This window comes from Anomaloglossus baeobatrachus, chromosome 4 (assembly GCF_048569485.1).
Source record: "Anomaloglossus baeobatrachus isolate aAnoBae1 chromosome 4, aAnoBae1.hap1, whole genome shotgun sequence".
In the NCBI taxonomy this organism is placed as follows: domain Eukaryota; kingdom Metazoa; phylum Chordata; class Amphibia; order Anura; family Aromobatidae; genus Anomaloglossus; species Anomaloglossus baeobatrachus.
The window spans coordinates 408,008,292-408,026,096 of record NC_134356.1 but is presented as its reverse complement, the minus strand read 5'-3'; the positions used below and the strand labels follow the sequence as shown (position 1 = coordinate 408,026,096).

General features: G+C 39.9%; 1 protein-coding gene across 1 annotated transcript in view; it reads left to right on the top strand.

Annotated features, from left to right (window-relative positions):
* Positions 1–17,234, top strand: part of PODXL (podocalyxin like) — a 145,148-nt gene extending 127,914 nt beyond the window's left edge. The window contains exons 4-8 of the mRNA XM_075342605.1: positions 3,208–3,273; positions 9,519–9,675; positions 10,750–10,799; positions 13,126–13,287; positions 14,851–17,234. Coding sequence (XP_075198720.1) covers positions 3,208–3,273; positions 9,519–9,675; positions 10,750–10,799; positions 13,126–13,287; positions 14,851–15,042 — 627 coding nt within the window. The 3' untranslated portion in view covers positions 15,043–17,234. The remainder of the gene's footprint in view (positions 1–3,207; positions 3,274–9,518; positions 9,676–10,749; positions 10,800–13,125; positions 13,288–14,850) is intronic.
* Positions 17,235–17,805: the final 571 nt, after the last annotated feature.

Sequence of the window (17,805 nt, the reverse complement as noted above, 5' to 3'; positions counted from 1 at the left end):
CTGCCAGACCACTTAAAACTCACATATTCTCGCTCATCCCCTTCCCTTCGTCGTCATTTCTTTCTAGTTGTGACGTGATGACGCGTTTTATAATAATAATGAGAAGATTTTATTCATCCTTCCGTCAATCTTCCTTGCCACCTTCCAGGGATAGGCGTCCCTCCCCTGGTCGGCTAGAGCTTAAGCCGACGACATAGTCCGAGCCCTTTCTCGAAGTCCCCCTCGAAAGGGTCTTCCTTCTCCCACTTCAGGTCATACTTCCCAGGTCTTGTGCCTTTTTGTCATTCTCAGGAGCCCTCCACCATGGGGGTTCTCCTTCCCATAATTCACCGCAATGGTCACCCAGTACCCGACTCCAGAGTTCGAGTTTTTCCCAGTCACGTCATTGTAGATGCTCGGATTCCCTTCTCCTGTCTGTCACGTCATAATGGAAATTGGTCCTGGGAATTCCCTTGCTTCCTTAACCTTGTCATTTTTCTCCGAACCTCACAGGTTCTCTGGACCCCCTCAATGCACAGGAGAATTATCTCCCGTACTATTTTCCCCGCCTGCAGGCTGTTCGTCCACTAGGGTCAGATCACTTCCTCAGGTGCTGTGGAATCAACAGGTCAAGTTCCCCCATGGCGGGATTCCCTTTAACTCTTCTCAAGTATCTCGACTCCCTTGCAACCTTTTAGGCAGTCGGTTTCCCTTTTAGTCTTCCTGCGGCAATAAGGGGCCAAGGCTCCTTTGGCCTCTGCTTACCTGGCACCTACCTCTACCAGGTGCCCTAGTTCTTCGCTCATTCTTCCACTCTCAAACATAGTACCAGGGCCTGTCGGGTTCTTTCTCTCTTAGCCCGACCTATTGCTGTCAGTCGCCTTAGATCCTTAGCTTCTTAGGTACAGACCTCAGAGGATGCAGCTTCCCCCTGATCATCCTATTCCCCAGCACACGCTTTTTACACTAGCTCTTAGTACTCCCTAGTACTCTAACTCTTATCCTGTACTTTGGCCCCTGGCCGGGTAAGGGTTTCCTTACGGGGTCTAGGACCAGGTTCCGGTCTTAGAATCTTGTCTTTGCTAACCCTGTTTTTGGGTCCTTCTCTTCCCACCCTTGGGGACTGCTTTAGGACCTCCCATGGTTTCCTGTGTCCCCCAATGAAGCGATAGAGAAATGTAGATTTTGGGTACTCACCGTAAAATCTCTTTCTCTGAGCCTTCATTGGGTGACACAGCACCCGCCCTTTTCTAAGACTCCAATGGATCCGGAATGTTATAGTTTTCAAGCTTCTCCTTGTACTGCTTTTACACAAACTGATCTCCTCAGCTCCGGTCAGTGGGTGTATACTGCGTGGGAGGAGTCAACTTTCTTATTTGCATAGTGTCACCTCCTAGTCCCAGCAGCATACACCCATGGTTTCCTGTGTCTACCAATGAAGGCTCCGAGAAAGAGATTTTACGGTGAGTACCCAAAATCTACTTTTCTAAAGTTTAGGGACTCCAGCAAACCACAGTGAAAGCTATTATCCACAAATAGCAAAAACATGGAACAGTGGTGAACCTTCCCAGGAATGGCCGACTGACCAAAGTTACCCCAAAAGCGCAGCAACAACTCATCAAAGAGGACACAAAATACATCACAACAACATCCAAATTACTGCAGACCTCACTTGCCTCAGTTAAGGTCATGTAAGGATCATGATTCCACCATGAGGCTGGAGTCACACGAGCGTATGAAAAAAATGGTCCCATTCTCATCCAGGAGAGTAAAACGACTTTTTTCTCACTTGTCATCCATGTGTAATCCATTTTTTTTCTCAGCAACTATTTTTCATTTACAGAACCATTTACAATGTTCTGTGCTACAGAATAGTTTTGTATACATAAAAATGAATGTCACTAGCATGGTTCGTGTGCTGTCCGTGTGGCGTCCGATTTTTCCTTGCACCCATTGACTTGTATTGTAGAGCCTCGCACAATTTTGGCATCCACTTGCAGCATGCTGCAACTTTTTTCTCATCTAGAATCTGGATGAGAAAAAAAACTGACCATCTGCTCCAACTCATTGACTTACATTAGTCAGAGTGCAATGCAAGTTTTTCTCTCATTGCACTCGTCCTATTCATATGCTTGTGTGAGTGTACCCCAAGAAAGAGACTGGGTAAAAATGGCCTGCATGGCAGAGTTCCAAGACGAAAACCACACTGAGCAAAAAGAACATAAAAGCTTGTCTCAGTTTTACCAGAAAATATCTTGATGATCCCCAAGACTTTTTGGAGAATACTCTGTGGACTGATGAGACAAAAGTTGACCTTTTTGGAAGGTATATGTCCCATTACATCTGGCGTAGACGTAATATAGCATATACAACAGTAAAATATGGTGGTGTTAGTGCAATGGTCTGGGGCTGTTTTGCTGCTTTAGGACCTGAACGACTTGCTGTGATTAATGGAACCATGATTTCTGCAGTCTACCAAAAATCTTGAAGGAGAATGTTCGGCCATCTGTTTGTGACCTCAAGCTGAAGTGTACTTGAGTTATGCAGCAGGACAATGATCCAAAACACACCTATAAGCCCACCTCTGAATGCTTAAGAAAAAACTAAATTAAGACTTTGAAGTGGCCTAGTCAAAGTCCTGACCTTCATCCGACTGAGATGCTGTGGCATGACCTTAAAAAGATGGTTCATGCTAGGAAACCCTCCAAAGTGGCTGAATTACAACAATTCTGTAAAGATGAGTGGGCCACAATTTCTCAAGAGCATTGTAAAAAATCGATTGCCAGTTATTGGAAATGTTTGATTACAGCTGTTGCTGCTAAGGGTGGCCTAACCAGTTAGTAGGTTTAGGGGGCAATCTCTTTTCCACACAGGACCCTCTAGGTTTGGATTTCTTTTTGGATTAATAATAAAGAACTTCATTTATAAACTGCATTTTGTGTTATTGGTCTACTATTTAAATGTGTTTGGTGATCTGAAACATTTAAGTGTGGAATCAGGCAGGGGGGCAGACAGTTTTTTATACCACTGCACTTGATTCCATGTTCACCACAATCTCATTCTTATTACACCACATAAAGGTCTATGGTATTTTTGTATTTCCTAGTGTAAATTAAATGCGTGGTTTATTAACTAAATGATGGGTTTTCTGTTTGGGCTCATTTCAGAAAATTATTACCAATGAAACATATGTTAGTATTTTTATTCTCTTTTTTTTTTATTTCGTAGGTCAGTTGCAAAAAAGAGCATAAAGGATCTTTGGTGAAGATTAATATAAAATCCTCAAGAATTTGTGTAAGTACTATACTAAAACTGGAAAGAAATCACACGATTCTCTATAACATTTATCTTTTCCACTACAGACATCGCTATGAAATAATTTTCTTTTTATTAAATTATCACAATGGTTAAGCTCTGTTTGCATTATATTGGGCCTTCTACTGTTGGCATATGTGGAAGATTTTTCTACGTTTTGTCACAGTACAGAGATACAGTGGTATCGACCATAGATTCCTATGTTAAAACAAAATCTATTTTTCATGGTATACTTTATTTTCCTAAGATGCCTCTGTATAGAATAGCAAAAAATATATGAAGGAATAAAAAGTTCTGCTGATTTATATCTGCCATGTCTTGGCCTCTGGTAGCTCTCAAGTAAGTGGAGCCCTGTGGAGATTACTAGAGTAGATAATCACTGGACTTCTATAGGTGGTGCACAAGTAGGTTCCTGACCTGTCTTAGATGAGTATAATACCGTATTTTTCTGACCATAAGATGCACTTTTTTCCCCCAAATGTTGGGGGAAAGTGGGGGGTGAGTCTTATGGTCTGAATATAGGGCTGCGGCCGGGAATGAGGGTGCTGCTGTGGAGCGGGTCATCGGCGGCACGAGCAGGCTGTGGCAGCGCCTGCCGTGACCACGTGGGCCCGCTCATTACATATGCACGCCCATCATCCCGCCCATCATCTCTCAGCGCTGAAGTCGGCGCTGACAGGTGGGCGGGGAATACACGCATATTAAACAGCCGGCCGTGATCACCCCTGGCAACTACAGCCTGGAGTGATCATCTGAGGCTGTATTCACTGCCCTCCGCGCATCATCATCAGCGCGGGGGGCAGTGAATAAGTACGGTACACTCACCCGTCACCGTTCCTCTGCCACCGCGATCTCCTCCTGTCTGCTGGCCAGCTGATCTATGTAGTGAGCGGTGAGCACAGCGATGACGTCATCCCTGTGCGCGCTGCTAGTCATGCAGGTCAGCTGACAGGCAGACAGGAGGAGATTGCGATGCTGCTGGGGAACGGGGACAGCTTCACACTCCAGCGGCGCTGCTGCCGCCACAGACAGGGGGAGGAGCGATGCTGCATGTAGCGAGGAAAGGTGAGTATAAACGTTTATTTTTTTTGTGTGATACAGGATACATGCTGTATAGCAGGATGGGGCCATATAGCAGGATGGGAGTATATAGCAGGATGGGGGTATATAGTAGGATGAGGGCATATAGCAGGATGGATGGGGCCATATAGCAGGATAGATGGGGCCATATAGCAGGATGGATGGGGGTATATAGCAGGATTGATGGGGGTATATAGCAGGATAAGGGCATATACCAGGTTGGCAGTATATAGCAAGATGGGGGGCATATAGCAGGATGGCAGTATATATCAGGATAAGGGCATATACCAGGATGGGGTACATATACAAGGCAGGAGGATCATTACCAGGATGGGGTACCTTAGCAGAGAATTTGGTGACATTACCCCCATAACAGTGTAGGCAGCAGATCCTCGCCCCATAACAGTGTGTCATGACCACATTTTTTTGCTTAAAATTTTATTTTCCTATTTTCCTCCTCTAAAACCAGGGTGCGTCTTATGGTCCAGTGCGTCTTATAGTCCGGAAAATACGGTACTTGGCACTCAGATATGGCAATAAAGTGGTTGATTTATTGAAAAAACTGAAGGACCAGCACAGACTTTTCGGTCATAACAGACCATTACAGTGTGCTGTAATAATATAACAAAAAACAACAAGACAACAATTGTATATCATAAAAATATTGTCTAATTTAGAACATTGTTAAGGACACAAAACTGAGAAACAACAAGCAACAAATGGGAGACACCCTGTATGAGGATGGGATGGGTGAGGACTCTGTATAATCTTCCTGGTGGAGCGTGCCTAAGATGGTAAAAAGAGACTCGTAAAGGATGAGATACGCCACAGTGTGATGAGGTGAAGTGTGGCAGCACAGGTGCGATGTCAGTGTCTGATTGTTTGCAGTCAGACGCTCCCCCAGCCTGTGTGACAGCATGTCTGATGCTTCCAATCACAGACCCTGTCTGCGGGTCTATATCGTACAGTAAAAATAAATCAACTACAAAAAATGTCTGAGTGCTGTGCTTGCCAACAAAGGTTTTGCTACCAAGTATTGTCTTGTGTGCCAGAGGGATCAAATACTTATTTCTCACTGCAAAATGCAAATAATTTTTTATAGTTTATACAATGTGATTTTCTGGATTTTATTTTGGAAAGAGTTTTTTATCCACAATCCCCCAGGCGATAGGCTTCCCCTTGGGATTCTCCCTACCTTATCCTCAGCCATTAGTTCGTCATCCAAATATACCTCTCATATCAATCCGATTATCCACTTCCTGCATGTACCTGGATACATTAATGCTACTATTGAGGTCGGACCCTTTATACAGTAAAGTCCTCCCGCCAATTTTACTGTCTGTTAATACCAGTGTCACTTCATCCCATCATATTGGAGAATAAATTTTGTCCATTTATTACGGCATGGTATATACTGTGAAAGTATTTTATGCATTTCCCCTCTTTTGAGGAATTAATATCTGTGTAATTATTCTTAAATCCATAATTATTTAGAGATAACGTGACACACCATTTTTCACCCACACACGTGTATACAGGACCTCTAACAAATTTGTATACCCCTTCACCGGTAAAAATTGTGTCCCAGATGAAGGCTCTCTATAGAGCCAAAGCGTCGGACAGAATTTCTTTATGAGAACTGTTACACATTTTGGTTGTCACTCCTTTACTTTTGAATAAAATCTGAAGCATACACAAGCAATCCATTGACTGGTATACCTTTTTTTCTTGACTGTGTGCCCGAATTTTTTTCTTTGAGACGTCTCCTGAAGGAAAATGTTTCAAACTAACCAAAAGGCTGCAAAACATAATTCAGGAAAAAAAAACTCTTCAAAACGGTTTCAGGAAACAAAAAAACTCTTAAAAAAAAGCAAAAAACAAACAAACAAAAAGAGTGGTTTCCATTAAATAAACTCATCGTTTTTGAGTATCTGAAAATACTCTTAGGGTTTAAATTATGTGATTTTGCTGCCTTTTTACCATCATTTTGAAAAATTGGCATAAAAAAAAATGTGTGAACATACACTAAAGCCTCATTCAGACATCCATTTCGAATAGCTAAATTGAAACAGCGCAATGGGTCTTATCTAGGATAAAGAATAAAAATATAATTATACTGTATATACTCACCTCCGGGGTTGAAGAAAAGCACGTATATATCAGCTGATGCAGATCCACGGGCTCAGGAGCCAGGTAACATACAGTATGGATGGAAGAATAGTACCTAATTCTGCGCTGCTGTCACATCAATGAGAAGATTAAATAGAAAACAGTGTATTGGATCAAATCAACAATCAATGATTTCAACCAATAAACCAGTGTTTTATATTTCATCTTCTCATTGATCTGACAGCAGCGCAGAATCAACCCCTATTCTTCCATCAATAAGACATTCATTTTTTACATACATTTTCTATCCATGTTTTAACCAATAGTCTATGGGGTTTACAGGTCTTGTGTTTTTCTGTAAACTGAGTGTTCCTGAAAAAAAACCATATCTGTTATTGATCTGGACTTGGATTAAACTCGCCAATGCAAGTCCATGTGCAATCCATACGCTGTCGATTTTTAATATTGTAATTGGTAGAAGAAGATTTACAATTTTTTTCAAACAAGAGAAAATTAATAATAAAACAATGGTTTTAACAATTATCACACTGACCAAACACTGATGAAAACCTGATCCAAAGCACTGATGAAAATTGGTCCATTTATGACAGATAAGGAAAATCAATGATGTCTGAGCGTCAGAGACTTTTCCAGTCCAATTTTCATAAGTGTATCAGTTTTTACCAGGAGTGATTTTCTAATTGGAAAAAAAAAGCTGAAAAATAATATTGCAAATTTTTTACTTTACACGACAATTTTAAAGGTTGTCCATTACTCAGACACCTTCTTAATGACTATGTCCCCCCCCCCCCAAGTAAAATTATAACCTATACTCATCCCCGGTGCAGTTCTTGCAATCTCTGCACTGATTCTCAAGGGGATCTTTGGGGAACATTGTTATGTAGTGGACAACCCGCTTATAAATGAACCGCATATACATTTCAATGTGTGCTGTCATTGTTTTTTAGTCAAAGAGTTACATAAAAAGAAATGGGTCCATCTAATTCAACCTTCCTCCACCAATTATACTTTTTTTCATTAAGTCACTTATAACCAACAATGTTTTGTGTACTGAGGAAATCATCCAGCCTTTTTTAAAAGCTGTTATAGTATCTGCCATTACTACCTCTTGTGGTAGGGCATTCCACAGCCTGACTGCTCTAACTGTAAAGAACCCTTTCCTATTTAGCTGCCAAAATGACCTTTTTTCCACTCGCAGTGAGTGCCCCCTGGTCTTTAGTATTGTCTTTCGAATGAATAAGTCATGTGCCAGTCCTTTATATTGACCACACATGTATTTATACATTTAAATGAGATCTCCTGAGATGTCTTTTTACTAAGCTAAACAAGTCTAACTTTCTCAACCTTTCATCATATGTGAGGCCTTTCATTCCTTGTACTAGTCTAGTTACCCACCTTTGAACTGACTCTAAAGGCCCCGTCACACACAGAGATAAATCTTTGGCAGATCTGTGGTTGCAGTGAAATCATGGACATATTGTTCCATTTGTACACAGCCACAAACCTGGCACTGATTGTCCACAATTTCACTGCAACCACAGATCTGCTGCAGATTTATCTGTGTGTGACAGGGCCTTAACTTCTGAATGTCCTTTGTAAAATATGGAGCCCAAAATTGGATCCCATATTCCAGATGTGGCTTCACAAGTGATTTATAGAGGGGTAACAATACGTTGGGATCACGGGATCTAATCTCTCTTTTTCTACACCCTAAAATCTTGTTTGCTTTTGCAGCTGCTGCCTGACATTGAGTGCTGCTGCTCAGCTTATTTGTAATGATAATGCCCAAGTCCTTCTCCTGTTCTGTAGTCCCGAGTTTACTTCCATTTAATGTATACGCAGCTATAGGATTACTCCGTCCTAGGTGCATTACTTTACATTTATCAACATTCAATCTCATTTGCCAAGTATCTGCCCATTCTGACATCTTATCCAGATCGTTTTGTAATATTGTACCATCTATTAGACATGTGTAATTTTGATCCATGACTCCGATAAAAAAAAATGGACCTCTCCATGATTTCATTGCAGACACACGTTCTGCAAAAAAAAATGCACACGTGAATAGCTCTGTAGATTATAATGGGTATATGTTCTATCAGTGAATACCACAGATGAAACATTTTGTGATTGTAGCGCATTCAAGATCATACATTTTGAATGTTGGAAGGTAGAGCAATATACATCATACTCCTGTGCAATTTTAATTATCCAGCACAGGATAACCTAATGTGCATGTGTAGCTTCCTTATCTTGATCAAAGCAGTAGACAATGTAGAAATGAACTCAGTTGTGGTTATATAAAAAGCACAGTATAAAAACACACAAAAACAACAGCAATGCCCTCTAGTGGCTGTTTGACAAAAATGAATCACTAAACAGCACTATTTATGTCCCCAGAAAAAAAAGGAACAAAAAATGTAGATTTCTTGGTTTTAAGATTAAAATATAGTAAAGAAAATGTCATCAATTAATTACAGAAGAATATGAGGAAAGTTTTGAACTTTCTGAACCAAATTATATTACTTTAACTATAATTGAAATTTAAAAATTGGAATTTGCATTATTTGCAAAAACAGAATTTAAACGATCGTAAATGTGTCTAAAATGTAGGCTACGGTCAGACAGGCATATGAAGAATCGACTTCTGGAACTTTCAGTGTGTCTATTTTATACATCCATGTGACATGTGTGTGACATCTTTTTATACATCATTTTATAATATACATGATCAAATACAATTTCGTAGGATAACAATGGCCATATGTCCACAAAAATCAGTTGCTACATAGATAACTTAATTAGGGGCTACTCCAAACTGTTGTCTGAACAGCCCTATTGAATTACATTGGTCAGTGTGCCATCCAATGTTTATTCGGACAGCACACGTCTATATAATACTCTTGTCTGAACAAGCACTTAAGCAAGCTAGCCATTTTCAGATGAATTACAAGCAAATACTTATGGAAAACAGCCCCAATGACCTTAGTAAATCTGCCTCTGTGTTTTTGCAGGGGGAGAATGCGAATAAAGATGAAGAGGATGCAAAGGAAATATTGAAGCATATCTGCACAGCTTTAAAACCTGGATACCAGCCGAGCAAAGATAAATGCCATATTGATCTGGGTGAAGCTTCTGATAAGCTTGTGATTGTAGACGCCTATGTGCAAAGTGAGTATGACAAATGTAATAAAGTTCGGAGCGGTCTACGTGTATTGTAATATTTATACAGTTCCAAGTTATTTGACTCTATATTTTTAGATTATAAAAGATAAACTAGATAAGATTAAAAATGGGAACTGTCCAGTCCTCTTGAAAAAGAAAGGACCAGTAACCACCAAATCTGTGACTAGAGAAAAAAAAATACAGTAGTCGGTGTGTTACTATCTTTACTTATTTTAGATGCTCTGATGAAAGTCATTGCCAACTTGGCAGTTCATGACTGTCCATAGACACATAGATTCTGTGTTCATGAAACTGGTGCTGGAGTTCACGCATGCGTGAACCACGGTCTCCAGCGCCATTTTATTGAAGACACTATGGTGAAGACTATGAGAGGTATTGGCACATGTGCAGATTTTTTTATTTTTCATATGTGTGCATGTACGTAGATCATAGTCTCATAGTCATGGACAGTCTCATAGTCATAGTAGGGTCTTCAATAAAATAGCACCGGGGACCGTGGTTCGCGTATGCACAGATTCTGGCGCCATTTTCATGAAGACAGATCACTGAGTCAATGTGAATGCCAAAAGCAATAGCGTTGTGAAATTCAAATAAAGAACAGAGGGCACATCGTAGAGGATGCTGGAGGAGGACTTTACAGCAAGGACCCGACCCACAAAGCACCACCCACGTTACATCTGTCAATCAAAGTGCAGTGCTTCTCTGTAGTTTTGTTTAAAGATATTTCTGCTACTAAATTTCAGATCTTTCTACAACAAGTATACATGGATTCAGCATCTTAGTGCCAGTATTGCACTGCCTTTACTTCATATTGCAAAATTTTGGTGGTTGGTTCTCTTTAAGTGTTGATACAAATTGTTCAATAAATATGTCAGACGGGGGACTAAAATGTGCCGAAAAATATATGCCAGTACATTGCTATTTTATAGAACAATGTTTCTATGTTTAATATTTCTGGGACATTACTGGAAATATTGTGTTTGATAGTGTCTATAAATGTATGCCATGTGATGGATCTTAGCACATAAAATAACATATAACCAAACTGTGTTTTTTAAGGTTTCTTACAACCAGATGACTTGTATGCATCGCTAAAGCACATAAAAAAGGTAAATTGTTTCTAAACTTTTCCAGTTTACAGTATAAATGTGAATGAGAGTGTAGTGTGAGAGCTTCATCAGAACATACACGAGGGAAGGTGGCTGAAATCGCATTGGTTGCTTCAGTTATATCCCCCTTTACGTCTTAACGCCAAATTAATCAAAATGGCGCATGCAAATGAAAGTGGTGCAAAATCAAAATAGCCATTTTTTTCTGTCTTCAACTACTTTTTGTGACTCTTGGCCCCAAAATTTGCAATTTAGGACCAAATTCGTAAAAATAATTAACCAAAAATAAGGCATACTCAAAAGTACTCCAGGGGAAAACTGGAAAGAAAGCGCAATAGAATTGGCGATATTTTTAAGAAGTCACAATGTATGAGTCAGAAGATAACTAGGGCAAAAAATAGTGCAATAGGGTCTTAGCTGGTTAATGAAAATGACAAAAAAGAGGGAATCTCCTGCCCTGAAGTGCTATGAGATACACCTACTGACAAGCAGAGAAACAGCTGCTGCAGGTCCACGGGTGTTAAAATGGGAAAAATGCTGCATGAAGTATGATGTGGTTCCTCCGCACTACCATGAAAAACCAGGCTTGATGAGTCCAAAGGGATTATTAGAATACTGTATGGTTTATGATAGATAAAAGCCAAAAATTATTCTAATAATCCCTTTAGACTCATCACGCCTGTTTTTTCACGGCAGCACATAAGAACCACATCATACTTGATTCACAATTGGTGGTTCCGTCAATAACATCTAGAATTGCTTAACTCTGCCCACAAAGCATGAAAAAAATGCAGGTGAGCACATATAAAACAGAATTAAAGTGAACCTGTCAGGTGCAATATGCATAAGCAGTTCTGGGTACATATTGCCTGTTTCAGCATCTAGTAGCATAGATAAAGAGATCTTTAGAAAAAGTATTTCTAAAGATCCCATATAATATGCTAATGAATACAGTGACTAGTCGCAAGGAAGTTACTTCCCCTGGCTAGTCGGCCCCTTTAAGTAAGTATGCCCCTTTGGGTGTACTAACATGCTAATACATTTGCAGCATCAGAGGATGGTCACTCTCACCTCTGCTGCCATCATATCCGATGCTGGCATCAGCTCAGTGCGAATGATTACGAATGTTCAGTCATGCGCACTACATGAGTTTGAAGCTAGGACACGTACACCCAGTTTCATAGTGCACATGACTGAAAGTCTGGGATCTTGTGCACTGAGCCGAAATTCAGAACTTGGACACGATGGCAGCAGAGAGGTGAGCGAGACCATCCTCTAACACTGTGCATTTATTAGCATGTTAGTATGCCCACAGGGGCATACTTACATGCTAAGGGGGCCAACTAGCCAAGGGAACTAACGCCCAGGTGACTAGTCCCTGCACTCATTAGCATATCATATGTGATCTTTAGAAATGGTAGCAATGAAAGGGGAGGAGGAAGTGGAAAAAGTGGATCCAGCACCCGCAAAAATGTTATATGACTAAGGATATATTTTTATTTTGCTGTCCGAAACGCGTAAGGATGTAACATGTATTTTTTTGTGTCGTGTGTGGCTTCCTGCTTCAGTTTTTAATGTAACCAATAAATTATTTTGTTTTTATACATATAACATTTTTGCGGGTGCTGGATCCACTTTTTCCTCTTTCTCCTCCCCTTTTATTGCTACCTTTACGTACCAAGTTGGCTGACCTGGAGGTTCCGTGCACTGCATGTCATTCCTGAGGTTTCCACCCTGGTAAGCTGAAACGTTTTTCTTTTTGGTGATCTTTAGAAATACTTTTTCTAAAGATCCCTTTATGTATGTTACTATAGGCTGGGACTGCTAGGCAGGGATTAGCAATATGCACCCAGAACTGCTAGTGGTTCTGGGTGCAGATTGCACCTGACAGATTCCCTTTTAAGAAGATGCAAATAGAATAATGAATTTAGTGCAAACAAAAAAAATGCGTAAAACACAAACCTAGACAAAAAAAAGACAGGGATAAAAAGCAATGATGGATCAGGACCTGTGTATTCACCTTACATTTGTGTGGATTTCCTCCAAGTTCATTGCGATTTCTCTCGCACTCCAAGAGCACACTGGGTAATTGGATCCCCATTAATATTTGCCATTTGTGTGTTTGAAGTGGAGAAATTAGACTCGGGATATGAATGATGACAATTTCTGAAATGATAGAATATGTTGGACTAAACAACGAGAAATAAATAGCATCATATGCATTATCACTATGTACTTCCATGTACGGCACATAATTAACATACTTGATGCTTTATGTCTTCATCTTTGGTAATTATTAATAGTATTTTTTTTTCTGAATGTTCAGGATAGTTTCAGTTTGTTTCAATTTGATGAATCAAAATTTGAAGAAGAAGATGTAGTGAGCATTCCTCTGATCAGTGCCATAGTCTCCTTGGCAGTGGCACTACTGATCATTGCAGCTATTTATGGGTGTTGGCATCAAAGGCAAATCCGCAAAAGAGAACAGGTAAGTGTGGCTGAATCACAAATCGTGTAGTTAAGATGTACGGAATGAGGTTTAAGCCAGCTGCATGCCCAACTGGGTTCTGTGGCAATTGTTTCTAGAGTGTGTTGGAGATTTCTGTCCGAGCACTGAATGGAGTTCAGATGAACCCCAGAAAGGGTCATGATCTGCAATGATATAAATGGAGTTCAAGTGTATGGGGGGTTTTTGAAAGGAAATGGGGGTTTGTTTTTCCAGGAAGGCACAGAAACTTAGTCAACACTTTTAGATTAAGGTGGAATTCCATAAACGGACTACGGATATGCAGTGTGAATGAGGCCTAATAGGTAATGGCAGTATTTCAGTTTTCCCACGGTATCTTTATTTTAACAAATATATATTTTGACACAAAATCATGTTCCCAACATAAGTATTTCAGGCTCAGATCTACAAAATGGAAATAAATGGACATACTCCACCTCACTATACAAATTCAAAGCTACAATCAATAAAAAGTTGACCTCACTATGACATAAAGGGGTTGTCCACTTCTTTTTATTATTTTGAAAATGGGACAATGATGGTCTAACAAAATCAAATATTCATCTACCTTCATCCCCTCCTTCTCCTTTCCCCTTCTAACACTGGCTGCTGCAGTCACTTGCATTGTATCAGTGGCTGCTGATTGGCTGCAGCGGTCAAATTATGTCATCCAGTCGAAGAGGAAGTGAGGAGAAAGTGCAGCAGTTCCAAGGAACAGTGGGTTTTGGAAGGCGAGTATAGATATGTGCAAAATAATAGAAGTTTGAATATATCAAAATAATGGAAGAGGTCATGCTGCGTTTATGCTAAAGAAATGCCCTTTAAATGGGTGTTTCAGCAGGACAACGAACCAAAACACACCAGAAAACGGCCAACATCCTTATTCCTCACCAACAAGATTGATGTTATGGAGTGGCCAGCCCAATCTCCAGATCTCAATCCAATTGAGAATTTGTGAATATTTTTGATGCAAAACCTAAGAATGCAAAAGAAATGTGGAATGTAGTCCAGCCAGCTTGGGCTGGAATATCTAATTGCACATGTGAGATGTTGATTGACTTCACATACTGTATGTAAAGCAGTTATGAGAAATAAAAGGTTATACAACTAAACATTAGTTCAGTGACTAACAGAAAAACTAAATTGGGAAATAAATTTCAGTTTATACTGTAAGTATTCGAGTTTTGTAAATGAAAATGCCGACACTGCGATTTTCTTTTGAACAGACTATAATTCTTTTTTTTATCTTCAGTTTCAAATTGATTTTTGGTTCTATTTTAATTTAGAATAAAATGTGCATTGCTCTCAGTGCCTTTGTATATATGGAAATAAATGTTATGAAGATTAATCTTTTTCTTAGTTGTTTTAAACTCACTGCTATTATTTTGCACAGATTTTTTTTTTATTTTAGGACCTCGTTGTTACTTGTGGCTTTTAATATTTAAAAGATACGCACAAAAGCTTGACGTATTAATAAAAAAAAATTAAAGTATTAAGTGTGAAAAATATTATGTTTATTCATTCTCATTATGATTTTTTTCATAGAGACTCACTGAAGAGCTGCAGACTATGGAAAATGGTTATCATGACAATCCAACCCTTGAAGTGATGGAGACCTCCCCTGAGATGCAGGAGAAAAAGGGTGGCCCTAATGGAGAGCTTGGAGATAGCTGGATTGTTCCACTTGACAACTTGACTAGGGAAGATTTAGATGATGAGGAGGACACCCACTTATAAAACAAGTGAAAGCCTATAAAACTAAAAAGAAAAATCATCAAAACAAAGTGCATTAGTCAACAAAAGAAGCTGTACTTTGAGCTATACATTCAGTGACGGTGCCACGCAGGAGAGGCACGTCTTGCCTCCAGCCATGTCACATACATAACCAAAGGTTTGGTAAATGTCAATCAATGAAATAAATTTGATGCTTGATCTCCGACTACCGAAGAGAACAGATCTTCAGAATTACTGCTGGCAGCACAACTAGAAGATTTTTGTCACAAGGTTTTCACCAGCTATAGTTTTGGCTTTAGCACAGTATTCTATAAGCCAGGACTTCTCAAACTTTTTGGGGATTAAGCATTTTAGAAAAGCCCTAGTATCGCTTTGTTCTATCTGTTGAAGTCTAGACAAAAATTAAAAATAATGCTCAATTTACTTGTCTCCTAAATTCTTTAGAACGTTAAATTTAGCAGAAAATTAAAGGGACTCTTGTCAGCAGGTTTTTGCTACCTCATCTGAGAGATCTTTAATGAAACAATGTATCACTTAGATTACTGGGTGCAGCCATTCTGACACAATCAGAATTTTTAATTTTAGCCATCTAGCAGTGCTGAGTGAGCTTCTCTGCCCACACCAGGCTCTCCATAGAGATTGTACATTGACAGTGAGGTGTCAATCAGAGGAAGGGGTGTGTTGGACTAGCATGCACATAACATTGTAGTCCAGCAATAAGTGTCCTTCAGCTTAAAACAACAGATTGTACTTTGACAAGTTAGGTGTCCCTGAATTCTCTGTTTTAACCCTTGCAGCATGTTGGCTTCAGATTACATAGCAAAAATCCGCTGACAGATTCCATTTAACTAAATATGTTGCTAAACTGGGGTTTACTGCAGCCGCTGAAAAACTGCAGCATTTTGCCACTTTGGTAAAAACTGCGTCTCCAGCTGTACCCAACCAACAAGTTTGAGATGCACTGCTTTAAGCAATAGGTGACATTTATTTGATGCATTTATTAACCGAAGTTAGTGTGTTACTGGATTTATCTCAATGAATTTGCAGATTTTTTTCATTAGGGTATACTGTACTAAAGTGTTACTTTTAAAGGGATAAGCCAATAGAATGTGAATATGGATGTACATATAACTTTATAAAACCATTTTCTTACTCTGTTTTCATGTATACACATTATCCACCAGAATGGTAATAGAAAAACATTAGCTAGAAGGGTTCACAACTCATAACATGTCTCAAGCCAATAACCACCAATACATTACTAACTGCACATATTAGTAAATAAGTCATTAACAAACTAGATACTTCTCTCATCGGTCAAGTATTTTATTACATGAATTAAATTGATAGTTGTATACAGAAAACTATTTCTTTCATAATGAGTGAAGATTTTTAGAAGGCTTAAAACGGTAGTAGGATCTGCCTTAAATGGGTTATCCAGAATTAACTACTTTCTTATACAAACAGTGGTGTTGCACTTGTCCAAAGGTTCCGTTTGGTATTGTATTTTAGTTGGTTTACTTCAGTGGAGCGGTATTGCAATACCACACATAACCTGTGGGTGTGAGTGGCCCTGTTTTTGAAAAGAAGCAGTCACCTACTTCTAATCCTTGGACAACGTCTTTAAAAACGACTATGTTTAACTAGAATCTTATATTCAATACTGTGCCTCATAGCTTCCTGTATGATGGACCAAATCTTGACCAAACTTGAATTTTTTTATTTTTTTTACTACGCCTATAACTAGAGGATATTCAGGATTATCCTTAGCTTTGAGAATAGTAAAAGTGGATTAAGCAGCCAAAACAGGACCCAGCCTCAATAAAATAATGCAGCAATGTTGAGACATCAAGTAGCGAAAACAAGGCTGTGTGTTAGGGGCAGAACAATTTTAGAATTGGCAGTGATGCGCTAGCCGTGAAGTGACAGTTTTGCCTTGCATAGCGACAATCTGTGTATGTAGGGGGCCGCATCATCAAAGATGTACCTGTATAGTCCATTCCTGCAACCAGCACTTATCCCAGTCCAGGGGGAGAAAGCAACGTAGGAAACAGTGTAGAAGCATCCCTAATATTTGGGATACAGTGGAATTCTCCAGGGAAGCGCTTTATCAGAGCAGAGTAGAAAGAATATGCATCTATAAGCCTTATTAAAGCTGTCCAGTCCAATAGGTTAAAGGGAACCTGTCATCAGAAATTTCGCCCAAAAGCTAAAAGATTCCCCCTCTGCAGCTCCTGGGCTGCATTCTAGGAAGGTCCCTGTTATTATTGTGCCCCATGTGAGACCAAAATAAAGCCTTTATAAAGTTCTACCTTTTTGTATGCAGCTTCTGTAAATCCGTCACGGGGGCGGGCTCTCTGCCGTCCGTTATTCTGCCTCCTGGTCCTGTATGCCGCCCCCATCGCTCCTTTCCATATCTGATGCACCGCCCACTGCTCCAGCCATCCCCGCGCATGCCCAGTGCCAGTCTCACAGGACTGAGCACTGTGACTGCTGGTGACGTGTGCGCAGGCAAGTGATTATGGACGGGACTGTGACTGTTATCAGCAAGTACCCGGCCATAATCTCTTGAGCGCGCAAACCTCTCCAGCATTCACACTGAGCTCAGTGTAGATGCTAGACTGTATGGGCTGCTTCCAGGGATGATGTCCCTTTGTCATGTGATAGGGGCGTGTTCGAAATACTATCACATGACAAAGGGACGTCATCCCTGGAAGCAGCCCATACAGTCTAGCATCTACACTGAGCTCAGTGTGAATGCTGGAG